The 19,481-nt window shown below is 41.8% G+C and overlaps 1 protein-coding gene across 1 annotated transcript in view; it reads left to right on the forward strand.

Annotated features, from left to right (window-relative positions):
* Positions 1 to 48: 48 nt before the first annotated feature.
* Positions 49 to 19,481, forward strand: part of PRKAR2A (protein kinase cAMP-dependent type II regulatory subunit alpha) — a 54,294-nt gene continuing 34,861 nt past the window's right edge. The window contains exon 1 of the mRNA XM_035337961.1: positions 49 to 505. Coding sequence (XP_035193852.1) covers positions 253 to 505 — 253 coding nt within the window. The 5' untranslated portion in view covers positions 49 to 252. The remainder of the gene's footprint in view (positions 506 to 19,481) is intronic.

Raw genomic sequence — 19,481 nt, forward strand, 5'->3', positions numbered from 1 at the left:
TGCGCGCGGCCGCCCGCCTCCATGCTGGCTCGGCGCCCGCCGCAGCGCCTGCGCAGCCCGGGGAGCTGCCGCCGCGGCCCGGCCCCCCCCGCGTGTGTGTGACCGGAGCGGCGGGAGTCAGGCGGCGCCCGCCGAGGGAGGCCCCGAGCCCGCCACCGTCACAACCGGCTGCGGGGCGGCGGCGTTCTCCTCCTCGTCGTCGTCGTCCTCCTCCTCCTCTTCCTTCTCCCCCCCCCCGCCGCCGCCGGCACCATGAGCATCGAGATCCCGCCGGGCCTGACCGAGCTGCTGCAGGGTTACACCGTGGAGGTGCTGCGGCACCGGCCGGCCGACCTGGTCGGTTTCGCCGCCGAGTACTTCACCCGCCTGCGGGATGCCCGCGAGCGGGAGGCGGCCGCCGGCGGCCGCAGGGTGGTCAGCTTCGACGGGGAGCCCATGCAGACCGAGTCCAACGGCGAGGAGGAGCCCGACCGCGGCGACGACGACGACGACTCCGACTTTGAGCGTAAGCCCCCCGGGGAGGTGTCCCCGTCCTTCCCCCCCGTGCCCTCCCCACGCACCGACCGGTAACCGGCGGGGCCCTTCGCGGTGAGCGAACCCCGTGCCGGTGCGGTGAGGCGACGGGCGAGCTCTGTCGCGACTGTCGGGTGTCGTCGCCGCTCGGTCGCCGCGGTGAGCGTGCCCTCGGCGGCTGGGGACGGAGCGGGCTGCTCGCTGTGCTTCAGGGCGCTGTCACGGAGCGCTGGAATAACCTCACACCTTGCCGTGCAGCCAAAATTGCAGCCCAGCCGCCCGCTCCTCCTGGCTGTAGCTCCATCAGGTAGCGGAGGTGCCTCCCCGCGGGCCTTGCCTTGCCTCATGTGGTACTTCCATTTTCGCTCCCTCCACACGCCCTGCGCTGTGCCACGCGCCCTGCGCCCAGTTCGGGCTCTGGCTGAGCCTCGGTGCGAGAAGTTACCTGAAATGCCTCTTGGCACCCCCAGGGTTTGGGAGTGCGGTTCCTGATCGTTCTCCGAATAGTCCCTCCTTGTTAGAAGGTAACTTAGAGGGGAAGGGGGTAAAAGGTATGCTTTCCCTAAACTTCAAGTGGAGGTCTTACGCCCTTGACCTGTAACGCGAACAAAGGTTTCTGTGTTTTATTTATTTATTTATTATTAACGTCATTGAAGGCAACTTTATTTCGTGATCAGCTTCTCTTGTTGTAGGCTTTGAAAGGTCTTCTCCTGGGAAGTAAGCGTAATGTTTTCCTGGTGAATGTTGGCAACTGCAGCTGAAGAAATCCTCTGGAGTTAAATGTTTTCAGATGGAAATTTAGAAACTTTATGGTGCTAAACAGCTTCTCAAATACAGCTTTTCACTTCCAAAGCTGAAAAGTGGTTCCTTTGCTTCAAGTTTCTGCTCGTCATCTTTCTGTCTTAGAGGGAAAACTAACAAAACCGCGCAGCGTGGCTTGTGCTGGTCAGAGCCCTTGAGGCGGGTGGCACTGTCAGTGGGTGCTGGCTTGCTCCTTATCTGCAAAAACGCGCCGTTCCAATGACCTGGGGAAGGAATAGTCCCGTGTTCTAGATAACGGCAGGCAAGAGCCTCTCTGTAGGGTCAAGGAAACAATTTCCACATTGTTTAACGGAGTGTGGGATGATCAACCAAGGCTATGTGTTTTTTCAGACTTCTATCATACCTGTTGTCATGGAAGACCTTGTTAACATAGAAACGGTGAAGTTGGAGGTTCTGATATCTCTGTCCTCTGTGAACTTTACAGGAAAATACTTCTATATTGTTATAGGAGACCAGCTCCTGTGTACTTACAGACTGCTCAGTATTTAAAGAATCATTTCTAAAGATAGATAAAACACATAAACTGAAAAAGTTGCAGGTAATCCCACTGGACAGGCTCTAATACCATATGTTTTTTTCATCTTGGACAACTTAGGAAAGATTCAATTAATTTCATTTTGTTTTCCTGGGTCAACACTGTTAGCTTCAAGTTGCAAAGACAGGTCAAATGGATGTTTTAAAAATGCTTGCATGAGCATTTCTAAATATAACGATGAAATTGGTGTTTTTGTAAAATACTACATTAAGAAAATTCAAAGCTAATTTAAATAACTAACCTAGTTATATATGTTGGGCACATGAAAGATGTCTGCACAAGTAATGTGGTTGTCTTCATGTTTCTAATTCCAGCATAATATTAAATTTGGGTATCTCACTAGGCTACATCTACATGCTAAGAGTTAGGGAACATTTTGGATAAGTTATGTTTTTTCATATGTTTTGAGTGCAAATGGTAATAAAAGGGAAAAATAACTTAAATCAGAGTAAGCTCTGGGCCGTTGGAGGAAACAGCGTGGCAAATGTCTTTGTGTAGCCATAGTGGTACCAGCAGTCCCCTTTCTGCCATAGTGGCACAACATCAGCTGAGTCAGCGACACTAACTAGCCTATGAAAAAGACTTACATTCTTCTGTGGCACTTCAGAAATTACTTCCAGGTTTATGTTTATTTTCTGAACCTCCTGGAGTTTCATCTCTGTTCCGTGTCCTTTTTGTGTATGCGAGCAAGAGGACATCTGGATGTGGCCTTTCCGCAGAGTGGTGTGTAAGGAATGTGTGGAAAGGTGATGATGATAGTGGAGGAAAAAAAACCTTCAGAAGTCTTTGGCTGTTGGGCTGTGGCAGAGTTGATGCATACGAAGCTTTCCTCAGAGCCTTTGTGTTTGATTTGTGTAACTGCAAAATTGACAAGTCGATAGAGTTGGGAGCAGATTCAAAGTGACAGCTTCAAAAACCAGGCTGAGAATGTAACCAAGGATGGGTATGTATCCTCACAGTGTCCTTGACCGCGACTCTTCCTGTCGTAACAGGGAAGCTCTGAATGGATGCCTTAAGGGCCTGAAATGAAAGCCACAGAAATGGCTTTCCAATTGTGAGTGACAAACCTGAGGGAAGCGAGGCAGCTTTCCTTCCCGGGCAGTTAAGGCAGTTGCACAAAGGTGCAGGGTGTTGCTCTGTTAACTTTCCATTTGGTGTCCTCAGTTGGGGTGGTAGTTAATTAAAAGAACACCGTGTTTCTTCTTGGGGATATTAAGTGTAACCAACAGTGGAACTAAAACATTATTGAGATACGTACTAACTCGAGCAACTCAGACATTTTAACTAATGGCACTTACTTAGTGCACATTCCATATTTTTTCTTCTCTGGGGTTTCACCTTGATATTGGAGAAAATGTCATGTGCTTTTCAGCTGCTCCCTGAGCAGAAGAGAACGCTTGTTATATACTGCTTGTGAAATAATCCTCTTCTGTATGCTCTATTGTTATGAAGGAAAATGGTGCATGTGAATCTGAGGGAACAGGTAAAAAGATGCTGTTTAGTTCTGCACTGCGCTTCTCAATGCAAATTCAAGGGTTTGCTAAATGTCATCTTTAAAACATCAGTGGGATGTCTGAGCAGACGGGGCCCAGAAGGAAGTACGGAAGCGTGCTCTTTTACATCATTAGATCTTGAAAGTGTTACTGAATGAGAGTTCAGTCCATCTTTGAAATTGTTGTCTTCTTAATTGCCAACAGAAGTGCTTAATGTAAACCAGCTTTGGATTATTTACTACTGTACTCCTGAGCATCATTTGCTGGTGATTTCTTACTCTGGTCTTGGATGATGTGTCCTGTGGAATTCCAGAGGAATTATTGAGTTAGTTCAATTACAAAGAATTTATGTAGTGCCTACATTGATTTACAGGTCAGGCATAAGTCTTTGATGTTTTCATGAAATAATTCAAGGAAATTTTATTGAATTACAGAAATAAGACGGTAAGAATTTTGGAGGATGGAATAAGGAGAGAATAGTGGTTCTTGTAAAGAGTACTGTTCAAGTTCTCAGATGTTATTCAGATTCATGGCTTATTGCAGATGTCCCTGTGAGATACAGGCACCTTTAAAATGAAAATACTTCCGTTAGTAATACTTTCACCTCCGTAATTGTTAATTTATTGGGAATAAAGCACAGTAGGGTTGTCTTCGCTCTGTTCTTTGTCTGTAACATTAGAAGAGCCTCTCTGCAGAACATCTTTTTACAGTGTTATTGAATAGTATGATGCAAATTCATCCCAAAGAATAGCTACTCTATTGAAAAATCTAGGCAGCATAGTGGGTACTTTCATAATTCGATAATTATTACTGCTACTTTTTTTTTCCTTTGAAATTTGACTGGCTTACATGGCTTAATAGCAATTATAATCAAGTTGTTTCAGTTACAATCAGCTAGTCTCTAGATTTTTAGGGAGTTGGAGGAAGAAGCTTTAGATTATGATCTATCAGGTAAGCCTTTGAGTTTAGTATACAAAGAAATAAATACACATCTTCATAATACGTTTAAAAAGCAGGTATGTGTAAGTCTTGCATTCTGAAGGTGTAGAAGAAAGCTTAGTTTCATTTATTCTTTGGTCTCCATGAATAACATTAAATCAGTTGTAAAGTGAAGTATCAGTGATGCATTCCTGTTGATAATATTTTAAGGGGAATATATTTCTGCATTTAATATTCCAATTTTTGTTGGGTCTTGGCACCACGGTGTCTCGAACATGTGAGACATAAAAAATTCCAAGTGAAAGACGACCATTGTGCAGCTGCTGGACTTGCACGTGTCTTTGCTTTTGCAGAGCCAGGTCTCACCGACTGAAATCTGAAGGGTTACTCAGAGTAACCACCGGTAGTACTAATGGAACTTCTCTGCCTACAGTGGTCTTGTTTGCGCAGGGGAGCTTTGAAGATAAAACTAAGTAGTGAGGAACACTGATTTCACTTTACTTACTTGGACAAAATATATAAAACTTTTCTTCTGGTTTTCTTTTTTTGCTCCTGTACTTGCTTATCACAGAAGACTTGCTTTTCATTGTTTGTTCTCAAAATTGTCCTTACTCTATTGCAGAATTAGACTAGGACTTGCCCTTCGAATTACATCACTGTGTTAAAAGAAGTCACCATTTGTATCTCAGAGGAGCCTGAAAGAAGATTTCATCAGCACAGTCTTCAGTACAAACGGAATTTTCCCTAAAATGTAGATGTAACCTGTTTTTCTTACCTAAGATAGCAAGAGAATTGGAAGTGTGAAGTGAGAGGATTCAAGTTGCTGGCTGGCTGTGGAGTGGAGCATTATAGATGAGCTGGCTGAAATGTGCAGGCATGACTGGATACTGCTGCATGTCTATTAATTTACATTTGGAAGGACAAACTTGTACGTTAACTGTAAAGGATAATTTCCTTGCAATCTTGCTGTTGCATAGTTGTAGTGTTAATTGTGACATCACTGCTGTTACTCCGCTAACATCTTTTAGGAAGTTTGTTACAATCCATTGAGAAAGATAGCTTCTTCTTCAAATTTGCTCTCAGTGACTTGACATAAACTGTTTTTCTTGAGTAATCTGTACATCCTAAAATGTGCGGGATGAGGGCAAACAATACTTTTTTTTTTTTTTTTTTTTCCCAGTTTAAACTACTTAATTTTTGTGATCTGTTGCATGCTGGTAACTCTTCACTTAACTGTGAAACTTGAAATTTCCTGAAAGACCTTTTGAGACCAGCTATAGCTGTATGAATGAATTAAATTCTAGACCTAGTTTCTGCTCTTTTAGTATCCTGCTGTTAACTTTGAGCAAATAGAAACTGCCTTCTCTGTGTACTACCCTCTAAAAAGGGCATAAATAAATAGAAAGGAAGTGGATGACTAGCCTTTGTAAATAACTGCTGTATTCTGACAAGCTTGTGTTTCCTTGTTGAAAGTTATTGTAAGAAAAATGGCATGAAACTCCTCAAGTTAGATTGGTCTAGCTGGTTCAAAAGTTAAGCGAAAGGAGCTTTTTGTACTGCAGTACTAGATATTGCACTTTATATCAGCATGTCTTTGTGCTATTGTTTTCATTCAATAAGCAAATATTAGAGTGATGAAAGTTCTGTCAGTGTTGCAGAGTCCCATCTTCCCCTTTTGCTGGCAGTGAACTTTAGTTGTACCCTCTTACCTAAAACAGAGCGATGGTGACCGCGGGGAAGAGGAGGAGGCACCAGAACAAGCTCACTTCAAGTTATTCACCAGTCAGTCATTAAAAAGCATTAATGTTTAACAAAGAGCAGTTGCTCATTATTCACATAAAGGCTGGAAGCGGAGCCAAGATGAGCTATGAATGTTTCTCACTGGCTTTAGTAACGCTTTCCAATTCATGAATGATCATAATTTTTTTTTTTATTTTGTGGAAAAAAGGAGGCAATGGCAAATACAGCTCCAACAGCCTTACTAGTTCCTCTTTTAGTGGGATATTAGTCTGGCATCTTGATTCATACGGGTTTAGGCTTGATTTCTTTCCTGAGGTACCATCAGTTCCACTATGTGATGCGTCCTCTTCTGCACCCTGCACCTAGCGCGTTCTAGTGCTGGGCAGATCTGTAGTGTATTTATGTATCACTGTAATATGAAACAGACAGAGCAAGTTGTAACGGCATTGGTTAGAAAAGTAAGTAGTGGGGAATTCCAGAAACCTGAGCGTGGACAAAAGACCACTGCATAAAAGACTCTTGTACCAAGGTGTTAATTCTAGTAAAGGGTGTCTGCTTAGATGATTTTTTTAATGAAAAAAAGTCTTTTGTTTTTAAGGTACAGACCTGGAAAAGGGACTTTTAGGAGAAAACTCCAGAAATCTATTGCACAGATAATCAGCTGCTTTGTGGTCTTTTTTTTTTTTTTTTTTTTTAGAGGAGGTAAAAAATTTTGGTGATCGTTTTCTCTGTGTGCTTTAACAGATAGAATACTTAGAAGGCAGAGGAGATATAGAAGACTGCCTGTCTTACAGTTCTCATACTGCTAGGATTTGCTCTGTTTCATACATACACATCAATTACTCTATAATAAAGCCCAGCATTATATCAGCAGCAGTTTTGCTCTTAGCCGTTTCCATACCAGGGACATTTCTTTTCAATGTAGAAGTTGCAGACTATGAGTAGCGGTCATTCGGCTCTGGTATAGACTTAGAAGTTCCCGTCAGGAGGGAAGACAGCTCTCCAAACAGCCTGCCTTGACAGCATGTGGGAGGGACTGCAGATATCCCTTCTTTAGCACTGCTTTTATGATAAAGAAAAAAACAAAGCATTTTTATTTTTGTTTGAATTTGCTGAAAAATTTCAAGCTACTGTTCCTTCCCTTTATTTCCTGCTGACTTTCTGAGGGTGGCTTGAAGAACAGCGTTACTTCTCTTCAAAAATGGTGCAGAGACTCCAGCATCTCAGTTTCCAGCTGGCGCAATAGAAGGTTTCATTCTGAGGACATCTCTCAAGACCTGGAGCCCAGCGCTCCTTCTTGGAGCTAGTGAAGTTCCGCCCAAGATGGTGCACAGTCAGGGGCCTTACCGGCAAAACTGAGCAATTGTCACCAAATTTTTTTCTTAACTGTTGTGTAAAGAAGGTTTAGGATTTCAAGCTGGAGGTGAGGCAGCAGTATTGGTAAAAAGATGTTCTTCCATTGGTAACTTTCTGGTTTTCGCTGAATCTGAGTGGCGTGCCGTGAAGGACTGCAAAGCTTCAAGTACTGCTGTTCTTCTTGCAGAGCATTCTAAACACGTGCATGGGGTTTGTGTGGGGAGACGAACTGTGTGCCTTTTGGATAAAGGTTGGAAAGCTGCTCGGTAGGCTTTTCATCTGCATTTTTGGATAGGTTGCAGTGCCGAGATCCTCGTTCATGGTGGTTGTCTGGTAGCAGACTGCTATAAAGCAGGATGTCACCATGGCCCTTCATTTCCATTTTGGCTCTTCCTCCCCTGGGATAGCATATTGTTTGCTGCTTCCTTCTCAGAAAACTGTGTTCTGTGGGAGAGATCTTGAGGAAAAGAAAAACACAAATATTTGGTGATCATGTTTTTTTGTAGTTTTTATAGTTGTTTTTTCTTCCTTCCGAGGCCCCACTAAACACTGCCATTTCTGTGGCAATGCTCGTGCTAATCCTGCTGATTGAGGACAAGTTGCTCCTGCAAGGACGTGCTGTAGTGTGGGGATCTGGTCAGTCTTGGGTTGTCATGGACATGCAGAGCATGTCTGTGTGAAGGATGGCTCATGCAATGCCCTTGGATGAGAATTCAAAGGTGATGGAGTTTCTTTTTTATTTTTATTTTATTTTTTTACGTAATGGTTCTTTGTCACTTGATGTTATCAATGTATCTGATTAAAATTCCAAAGTATTTGTAAGACTGAAAGCTTTCTCAGTGATAAGTTATGAAAGATGGCTCACTAGCGTAGATTAACATGCACTGCTCTGCCTTTAGCACCTTTGGGGAAGCTTCTGCAAGGATTCTTATTTTAAAATACTGCTACTTAGTACTACTGAGCGTGGTAGTACTACTTTAAATACTTCAGTTTATCAGACGTATAGAAATTAAACATCACTGGTGTAATTTTTATAATGTTTTTAATTCTAACCCTTGAGGTTGTGTAACTTTATCCTAAACAGACATATTTGTACGGGCTTCAATTTTTCTTGTGCTCTGTATAAGCATCTGTCATGTCCCTGCAGAGTCATTTTAATTTCTCGCTGCTGAAGTTGATTATTAACTGTTGTGTCATGCATCTTGTTTTATTTATAGCTTTTACATGTAGACATTGTTAAGTGCTCATAGCTAAAAGATTTGCAGTGTGTGCTGTTTGCTTTGAAGTAGAACGTAACAGTGACTGTGAGGAGCTTTATACCACAAGTTCTGCTACTAAAAATGAGTTCATCTGGAAGCTGACCATGTAGTACTTGCCACCTGCTGCAGCTCAGTTTGGCTGGGGACTTTTTTTTATTTCTACTGGTATATTTATGATGGGATGAATGCTGAATTGTGCTCTTCTGCAGGGACTGGAAGTGTTCCTGGGCATAAAAATGGATTTTTCCCTGAGGTGGGGAGAACACAATCATTTTTACTATTTTTATTCTACTTTTATTTCTATATTACTTTTTAGGAAATAGGACAAAGCTGTCTGCCTTCATCCTTCCTCTTTTCCACAAAATCTTTTTTTCTGTAAAAGTACACAGGGTGCAATTACTGGAAGTGTGTTTTGTTGTTGGCTTTTTTTGTTTTCATCTGAGATCATCTATCAAAAGGCATCCTTAAGTGGAGATTACTCTTTTTACAGCTATGCTATGTTTAAGTAAGCTTTGTTAATGTTTGACTTAATATTATTACATTCATAAATCTGAAAGGGAAAAAGCTATAAAATGCATTATGCTGAGATGTGCTACAGGAGTTACTTTTGCTTATCATTTTGTTGTATATCACAGCTAGAACATTGCCCAGATAAGAAGTTTTAACCTTAAAAATAAATAAAAATTAAATCATACATATTTAGAACCCACTCAAATTTATGTATACGTTGTTTGCTAAAAAGAAACTCATACCCAATTATATTTGAGTGGAACAAGATCCCCTTGCAGATCACTGATGGATAATTGTGCTGGTAATACAGCAGTACGTGGTACAGAAGCCCAAAATTGCCAGCGATGTTCGTAATACTTCTGCAGAATCCGTGGTAGCACAGGAGGTACACCAGACTACCTCATCCCTCCGTGCCGCCCAGCAGTCCTCTGGTTCTCGTCCTCCCTGAGGCTGTGCTCACTGCTGCGGCGGTGGGCAAAGGCTGCGACTCTTGCTGGGTTGTCTCCCAGGTGAAGCACCTGATGACAGGAGGCAGGAGTGGCTGTCAGTTGTGCTCGTACAGAGGGGGTCCTGCACCCTGGAGATGAGGAGAAGCAGGGCAGAAATCCCCGTGCCCAGCACTGTTATTCTGAAGCTACCACTACAGGATAAAATCCTGTAAATCCCATGCCTAGTGGCACCTTTTCTTATCGCTACTGTAGATAAAACTGTATATAGGAGTTGAGTTTTTTATTTTTATTTTTATTTTTCAAGTTGGAAACCAATAACAGTCGCAAGTATATCTAGATTTTTTTTTTTTTTTTAAGAAAACCTTGTTCAGTTGTTTATGGCTTTGCTATGAAATGCTGTAAGATACTGATAGGATTTGCTCAAAAAATGTTTTTTTGACCTTCTCACATCTGGGGATGCTAGTTATTTGAATACATTTTTTATTTCACTAATACAATAACAGGTCTATGGTCTTTTAATAAGCACCAATTTCGATATCTGTTAAAATCAGGCTTCGAGAAAAATTGAGCCAGCTCTTTAAAATCTTTTGAGAAAGGCCAGTTTCAGAAAGGTCATTCACACACTGTTCAGGCAAGGGTGAATCTCTTCAGTGGTGATTATGCTTACAGGATAGAGTGCTAAATCCTGGAGAATGGTGACGTGGGGAAGGATGCAGAGGCAATTGTGGGTAATCAATAGGTGCCTTTTCTGACACTGGTAAGAGGCTTGATATATATGTTGAGGTTTGTCCAGAACAGCGATGCTCAGTAACTTTTTTTTTGGCTTCAGTAGAATAAGAAACAAAGTACTAGTTTTAATGAACTGTTGGTGTCTACCAAATCACGGAATAGTTGAAGTCGGAAGAGTCCTGGAGGTCATCTGGTTGAACCCCCGCTGCTCAAGTAGGGACACCTGGAGCTGCTTGCCCAAGACCATGCCCAGGCAGCCTTTGAGTATCTCAGAGGACAGAGACTCCGCAGCCTCTCTGGGCAGCCTGTTGCAGTTTTTGGTCACTGTAACATTAAGGAGGAGTTTCCTGATGTTCTGACAGATCCTGCCTTGTTGCCACTGAAAAGAGCCTGTCTCATCATCTCTGCATCTTCCCTTCCGGTATTTCCCTACATTGGTAAGATCTGCCCTGAGCCTTGTCTTCTTCAGGCTGAACAGAGCCTTCTCTCAACCGCTCCTGATAGAAGAGGTGCTCCAGTCCCTTCATCATCTTTGTGGCCTTTCTTTGGGCTGTCTCCAGTATGTCCTTGCCTCTCTTGTACTGTGGAGCAAAGAACTGGACATAGGACTCCTCCAGGTGCGGCCGTACCAGGGCTGAGTAGAGGGGAAGGCTCACTTCCCTCAACCTGCTGGCAGCACTTTGCTAATGCAGCCCCGGATACCATTAGCCCAGCATATTTTGCCTGGCATACACAAGCATTCTTATGCCCTGATTTAAATGTGGATGTGTGAGATTAAGCTCTGAATCAGCTTGAAGTGACGCTTGATGCTGGTGTTTCTAATTGAAATTCCTCTTGCTCTTTTATACAGATCAAATCAAATGACAGCACAATTCATTCCAGCTTTATCTCATGTAAAAACATGCTATATTTATCATCCAAATCAGTAATGGCAGGAGGAATTGGTAATGAAATTAGAAGTGACCCAACCAAAGAACCATGGGCTTTTATGTGCCTCCTTTTTTAGCTGTAGGATGCTGTTCTTAAATCCCACTACCTAGCTAGCTATAATTACACAGTCCTGAGCTCTGGCTGACCTGACAAGCAGAGCTGTGTAACATCCATGCGAGGCATATAAAACACTATATCCTATCGGTGTTGCTGGTTGTTTCTGCTGAGCTTCAAGTCTTCTCTTCTTCCATATTTTCCTTCTGAGTTGCTCTTTTGTAGAACTAGTGTTTTTACAGTTGCTTCTTACTGTCTGTCACATGAGATACAGTACCTGACTTTGAGAGTGACTCCAATCTGTTTTATCTGAGACTGTAAATAGCTAAGATGCAAAAGGAAAAGCTGCTTATACTGCATCTCGTCCATAACTGCCCACGTTAAGTCTTCCTTTCTGTTCAAGTGCAAACACGAGCACACCAGCTGTGCCGCTGAAGGAGCTAAGGCTAACCTGTTTTTTTCTTTGCACTGAAACAGATTGGAATTGCTGATATAATCAGCGGTCATCTGTCGGCTGGCTGTGTGCTCAGATTTGGGACCAAAAGCTTTCTCTGTCTCCTGACTTTGATGGCTGCACTTCCACCAAAATGTGCTCTGAAATGATGGTGAATGTGCAAGACACAGCAGAGTGCAAGTACAGGTTTGAGGCTGACTGTGTATGTACGCTCTGAGCACACACAATTGTCTTCCCCTTCTGGTCAGTGTAGTTCACTTATTTGTGTTGGAGCTGCACTGACGTTAAGCAGTATTTGTTAAGCCAATTAGGCTATCAGAGAAGGGCATTAGAGTCGGAACACTTGGATCCTGATGACTTTCTGTTCTATGTTGACTGTGTTTAATTATTTTTGTGGTGACACACCTTTGTCTTAACAAGCAATGGTCTTGTAGTTTTCTTAGATTTGTCAAAAAGTCTTTGTTGTGATACTATGGCAAAGACAGTGGAAGAGAAATTCACAAAGAACATGTGTACTGTCTGAAAAGCAAGTGTAGCTCTTAGTACGTATAGGGTACATAGGACCTGAGATTTAAATAACTTGCAGTGAGTGTAAGATCAGCTTGATAGCATACCAACTAGTTGCTTGTGTTGTTAGGATAACTCTGGTTTATGTGTGTATATACATTTTTCTCTATAGGTTGCTGGTCACTGCCCCATTTGTTAAAAACTTTAACAGAAGAGTACAAGCTGAAAATACATAGATGGCTGGGAAAACGTAATTCTGTCTTACCATGGCTTGGCAAGGATTTGAAGCAAGTGAAATTGTTATTAGCTTCCTGTCTTCTTTTTTTTTTTTTTTTTTTTTTTTTTTGGAAAAGGTAACTGTATTGTTCATTCCAGAATAATTTGTCTGACATTGTTAGAAAGTGTCTTAAATCATTGAGCATAGCTGTTAATTGAATTTAGGTACTCTCACATGCTTAGTAGTGCTAGAGTTTTGGATTATATAAATGCTTTGAGCTTGACTACACAGTTTCAATTGCACTGAAATTCAGTTTTCTTTGTCCTCTGTTTACAAGTTAATTTTGCTTAAATATCTCTCATAGTAAAAGATGGGAGTGTTCAGTTGTATCAACGCGTTGACTCTTTGAAAAATGTGGCTGAATAGAAATGATATTTTTCTTATAGGTAGTTTAAAGTGTTAGTAAACTATATTAGGTATGAATGGCACCGTAAACTGTTTTACGATAGTAAATATTTGATTTTTCAAGATACCTTTTATGCCCTGATACCACATTATTTAAAGACACTATCGGTCTCAGTAGGACTGTATAATAAGCCTGCCAAGCAGCTGCCAAGTGCAGATATTCAACATTTACATTCAGTGTTGTGTGATGGTAGCTGTGACATGATTCCAATTAAAAGCTTGGTCTGCACACTGCAGATGTGTTCTGAATATTAATGTGTGCTACAGACAGAGCAGATGGAATCTTTTTTAAAATACAATGCAGCAAATGTAAAATTAAGGTTGGGTTTCTGGTGGAAACAGAAGCAATCAAAATTCTTTTTTTTCCCTTGTTTTTCATTGCTAAATCAGAAGATCTGTGTATCGTCATCATCTTCCTTTACATATAAGAGGAAGTGAGCTCTTCATTATGCATCCAAATAAAAATACAGCATTATGTCTAACTGAAGTTGCCTTAAATGCCAAACGTACCTAGAAAAGTACTAGGAACACATACACCATTTGCTATGCCTTAAAATATGCCGATGCCTAAAGGACGGATATGAGGCAATGGGTAATAGTAGAGATGTAGGATGTTATCTGAGGAGATGCTTGCTGACAAAGGCTGTGTAAAAGTGCGGGTACTTAATTGGGATTCGAAGATGTCGTGTGAGGTATATTAGGATACTGACAGAGGCAGGAAGGAGGAGGCTTCCTCTGTGAGCAAGAAGTGTAGCTTCCCTCCTGTCGGTGTCTCCTGATCCTCTCAGGCAGGGTGTGAGCAGGAGTGGTTGTGCACACCCGCCGGGGTGGGTGTGCGAGCTGTGGGAGTCCCAGCCCGTAGCTCGCCGGTGTTACCGTCGTGGTTGTGACACGCTTTCCTCCCACTCTTCTCCTTAATTTCAAAATAGCTTATACCTGAGGCTACGTAAGCACTAAAGGCAGCACCAGTGATAGTATTTTCCCCTTCAGCCATGCTGCTTCCATGTGGGGTTTTCCCCAGGTGTGCCTTGGCTGCTGCACCGCCTGGCTCGGCCTTCTCAGCCGCTGGTCTTGCCGTGTGGAGGCAGCTCCCGGCCTCAGCAAGGGCCCTCACCTCACCTCCCCGCTGCGGGCACTTGTACCGAGACGTTGGCAGCATCGTGAGGGCAATGCCCGCCTGATGAGAGCAGTGCTAAAATCTAGGCCAGGCGAGAAGGGGCACGGGGCTGCCCCTGGGGCCTGGGAGAGGGCAGCAGTGAGAGGGTCTGGCACTGGTGTCTTTGGTGTCGTTGGCTGGCTGCTGTCATTAAAGTTTGTGCTCGTGTGTTTGGGGTGGTAGGGGGACTTTAATGAGGCTTCTGAAAATGGAAAACAAGCCCGATGACGGGTTTGGGTTTTAGCATCATCCACGTCATGTTCACCTGTATGCTGTTTGCATCTGTAATCTGTGGAAAGATTTGTGAAAGCAGCTCAGTTGGAAATAATCAAAATGCAGTAGCTGGCTAGACGTAGCTAAATGACATTTTTGTGACTCATTTAGAAATTACCCCAAGGTTTCCAAGTATGGTCAGTGAAACTCAGCTTTACAAGCGAGCCAAAAGAAGTTTGTGTTGTCAAGTTTTAACATATAGCAATGACTCTGCACCCCGTAGCACATCAAAGCATAGAGGTCTGGTCAAAAGTCTCAAGGGTTTGGTGTTTAAAAGATGTGAAGATGTGAATTTAAGTCTTCTCTAAGTGTCCAGAAAATCATAGCTAGAGTTAAAAATGAAAAAAAATCAGTTGAAACATGAAAATAAGTATTGCTTTAAAAGAACTGAATTTGTCAGCCAAATGTTGCTTTAAACAGCACTTCTGAAGTTTGTCATTGCATTTCAAAGATCTTCAGTATCCTAAGGTTTTATATATATTTTTTCCCTCAATATCTACCTTTTCTGGTGTGGTGGGAGCCTGGAAACTGGCAAGGTGAAGTTTGAAAATGGGGCTGGGAGGGTGGCAGGGAAGAGCCTGGAGGACAGGGAAGGGCAGAGGCAGTCCTTCCTTTGCCACCACACCGAGACGTTGCGGTGAGTTGCTCATGCTTTTTACCACTTGGGAACTGCCTTCTCGTTCCCTAGATAAGATGCCACTATCTTTTTTCTTGCCTGGAGCATATATTAAAAAAAGGTGCAGTTATTTCTCCTTGCTGGGATGTTTCTGTCACTCTATAGTCTCAACTTCATCTTTAACCCTTTCTAGCTTTTTCATAGTGAAAGGATCCCTGGGGAAGTTGCTTCCAGAGTATATTCAATCCCTTTACTTTTTGTCATCTACTTTATGTCAGGTTTACAAATCAAACGTTATTTTTAAACAGTTTTCATAATATTAATGTGGCCTTTGGCCTCCCTATTTCTGAAATGGCTTCCTCGCTTGGGCTTTAGGAGGAAGCTTAAATTTCCCCTTTTCACTCAGCGGTCACCGTAGGCTGTCTTACTGTGTCTTGTCTTGCCATGCTTCCCGGTGTCTCTTGTGACAATACTTCAAGGATCTGTCAATTTCTTTTCAAATCTCCTAGTTCTTTGCAGCATCCTTCCATTTCCACATAGTGTGTAATTTTACTTTATAATCCTTGAAAAATATCCAGCCCTTTCATTTCAGTCCCTGGCAATTCAGTTGTATTATCAGCACTGTGATATCTTTAAGCACTGTGAAATGCATTCTTTCAGCTGAGATTGGGCCCTAGCACTGGGAATTTGTCTAATTTCATGTTTGTAAAGCAAATGCACACGTTATTGTGAACCATTTGGTCTTTGTAATATAGAGCACACCCGTAAAAATGAACTCCAAAAAAAAAAGGTAGAGCGTTTGGCTGGATCTCTGAAACACGTCAGCAAGAAATAGGAGAAGGGTGTGTGGGTCATGCCGCCGCAATGTCAGATAATACGGAGTGCTGCTTGATAGGTATTCATTCTCCTGTGCTTAGGCTTCGGTTAGGCTGTGTTAACTCCTGAATTCCAAACGCAGGGTTCATTGTGTAACAGGAACACAGTCCTTTTTGGGATGGAATTAATATCTGCTGACACCATAAGCAAAATCACGCCATGTACTACAGTGCACTCTGTCATGAAATGAGGATACGGAAATGGTGGCACATGATTTTTGAAACATCTTTGTTGTTGTGAATTTTTTTTTTTTTTTTTTAATCAGAAAGCAAGCCACATGCACAAACCTTTTAGTAGCAGTTCTTGACTGAGAGGCTATAACCAGAGGCTTCCCCAAATTTCCTCAGAGAACCAAGTTAAGATTTATGGGTTTCTTGAATTTATCAGCTATTTAAAGTCTGTCCATTCCAAAGCGTATTAATTTTTTTTTTTTGCTTAAAAAAAACAGCCAACCCGAAATAGCATAGCAACTTTAATAATTTCAAGAAACATCTTTTTTTAACTGACATAGCTGCCTTGCTTGTTGACTCAACTTTTTCCTTTGGAAGCAGTTAATACATTCTTCTTATCAGAGGGGTTTTAAAAAGCTCAGAGAAAGTTTTCAGGGGCTCCTTTAAGATGAGGCTTCCAGACGGTGTTTTTCCATTTTATATCAGTAATTTTTAAATCTAAATTAAAAAAAAATCAATTAAACTGGAGACCAGGATGTGGTGCTATTTGGTTTTATATTTTATTATTTCTTGCTGCTGCTGAGAGCTATTTTTAAATACCAGGAATGAAAAAATATCTATGCTTCTGTTTTCTGTAGCAGAGAGGAAAACAACGTTTAATATAATTGCAGTTATTGTTTTCCTACTTAATAAATGTAAAATTGCCTTACAGAAAGGTTAAGTGTGTGCATGTACACAGGCAATCCTGGATCATGGTCTCAGTTTTTTTCCTTTTTTGTTTTCACGTACTGTGCTCCCTCCATTCATCCCCTGAAAGAAGGCTCTTCCTCCCTAGTGTTCCCTGACCTTTTGTCTTCCTCTGGATATCTGGCATGCTTCAGCTGACACCGGCAGGATCTCTCCTGTCACTAACCAGGATCCAAATTTCCATCCTTTTCGGGGGGATGGGAGGTAGTTAATAATATAAGTTGTATCTGTAAATCTCTCGTCTGCTTCACTGTTTTGTTTTTCTGAAAGAAACAGATGTGTACTGTTTGGTTCCAGAGCTGTCTTTGGGGGAAAAACGTGATAGTCTGTAGTCCTGCTCGGACTGCCCCTTAGCGAGCAGTGGTCTGGAAGGGGTTAATGGAATTTGCCCCTGTTAAGCAGGGACGTCCTGGAGGAAATCATGGATACTTAATTCTTATGTTAGTGCTGGTCACAGAGAACCCTCTTATTTTACTTATTTATTGAAAAGCAAGTTCAGATCAGCATTTATATGATCATATATTTGATCATGAAAGTCTTGTTTCTGCTCTAGCATCCTATTTTAATTACTAGAAATCCTTAAGACTTGGTACTTGAATCTTTACATTTCCTCACAGTGGCAGCTCATATTCATGTAAGTCCATTAACATCTTGGTGTGTCGAAAAACAGGCTGACAGCTGTAGTCTCGCACTTCCTTATCGTAACTCGATACAGCATTCCGCAGAGACAGTCACGCCTCGGATTTATGCTCTGCTCTGCTGCTGGCATTTCAGCTTTAATAGTTTATAGTGTCAACTCTCATGCTGTTTGGATAATCGTAACTGACTTGTTAAATAAGAACAGTTTACATACTGTTTCTCTCTTTGTCTCCGTTCACACAGGATGGTTTTATGCCATGATATGATGGGAAATTACTCTGGAAGTCACCGACTTGTTCTGATTTGTTGTATTACTGCTGGCATTATATGCTGTTTGAACTCGGGGTGCTATTCCACTGACTTTATGCAGCCTGTTGTAAACTTCCACTACTTTCAAAAAGTAGTTGGGTTGGTTAGAATGCCTCATAGAAGACGGAGATAGAAGGAAACCATTTTGTTGTGCACACAAGAATTCATCGTGCACTGAAAATTATATCCAGTATCAGAAGCAATCAGTATGCATCCCCCCCAGTTTAGTTAGGAAGTGTTCACAGATCCTAGTAAAAAGCAAAGACCTTGTGGAAGAGGAGGAGAAGCAAAGTTTTTAAGGTTTCCAGGATGAAGTGGTAACATCTTGTACCCTGCACGCATGCCTGGAATGCCAGTTCTTCCTTTGTCCCTGAATTTTTTCCTGTGACCCTGAGCAGGTCTTTGAGTTTTATTTATCCTTTCTGTAAGAATTTAAAGTTCTTAGTGTGTGGAAGAAGAAAATGGCAGTAGCTGGGAGAAAGATTGTTGTCACTTTTCTGTTCATTTCAAGCTTTAGCATGTTTCGTAACCTCACAAAGCTTATAAATAGTATAGAGAAATATCTTGCACTTTTGGGTGGAAGTGTAACTTTCTAAAAGCTCAGTGCTGTTCTTTGCCAGTCACTTCTGGTACACCAACAAAGAAGGGATCCCACACGTTGTAGGAAAAGCATTCTTTTAGATCTGATTTGTAAAGTTGGGAGAACAATTTAATTGTCAATATTTTGGCTTAAATACCTTAATTGTTGGTTTGGTTTTGAAAGCAAGGGTAAAAACAGGTGATGTGTGTGTGCTTCTTCTTTTGTATACTTTTTCACATCTGGAGCTGAGTGTTCCCACCTGCCTGTAGCAATGGTCACAACTCTTTCCGCTTAGGCATGGTAAGCCAAACTCCAGTGTCAGGTATTTCAAAAAAAATCTGTGTCAAACTGAAGAATTTTTGAAAAATCCACGTGGTTTTTTTTTTTTTTTTTTTTTGTTTTGTTTTGTTTTCTCCACTTTTGGAAAGTATTAAGAAACAAAACCAAAACCCCCAAAACTGTTTCGGGTTGTTGGTTCCCAGCATTACTGCATACCAGTCTGTGTTTGAGGTTTTATATCCCTCATTTTTCAAGTGAGAAATTGTGTTGCTAACAAGCGGTAGCACAGCTGTGTGGCAGTAGTGGTTTCTGCTGTTTGATGTAAATCATGTTTGTGACTTTGACTAACAGAAGTGATTTACTTGCGCAGCTGATTCAAATCCATTTATTAAATGGAGCTGCATACCTTCATGTAGGAAAAGTAGTGCAGTCTTTTATTAGCAGATACGTATGTTGCTACTCTTGTGGAATGGGGTGATTGAAAGTAGTATCAAGTGTTTCTGAAATCGGGAAGTTGAGCAGCTTTATAGCATTCTTCTTAAAGTGTTTGTGGTGTGTATATATGTGGCATTCATACATATATACAAATGAACATTTACTTTTTTTTTCCCCCAGTGCAGGAAAAGGAGAATGCTGAGTGAGGTTAAGCAATACTGATATAAAGTTGATAACTACTTATTTAGTGAGTATTTATTTAAGCTAGAGAACCGACTGGTTCTAGAACGTGAAACTATAAATAAAAAATAATCCTTCAGCCAGAAACTTACAATTTCTTTTGAGCTGTGAAGCAGCCTCTGATGAGTGTTCCTACCTAGTGCTTAACCAAGGCTGTGCCCCAGGTCAGTCTATGCACAGGTTCACCAG

This window comes from Oxyura jamaicensis, chromosome 12, assembly GCF_011077185.1.
Source record: "Oxyura jamaicensis isolate SHBP4307 breed ruddy duck chromosome 12, BPBGC_Ojam_1.0, whole genome shotgun sequence".
NCBI lineage: Eukaryota > Metazoa > Chordata > Aves > Anseriformes > Anatidae > Oxyura > Oxyura jamaicensis.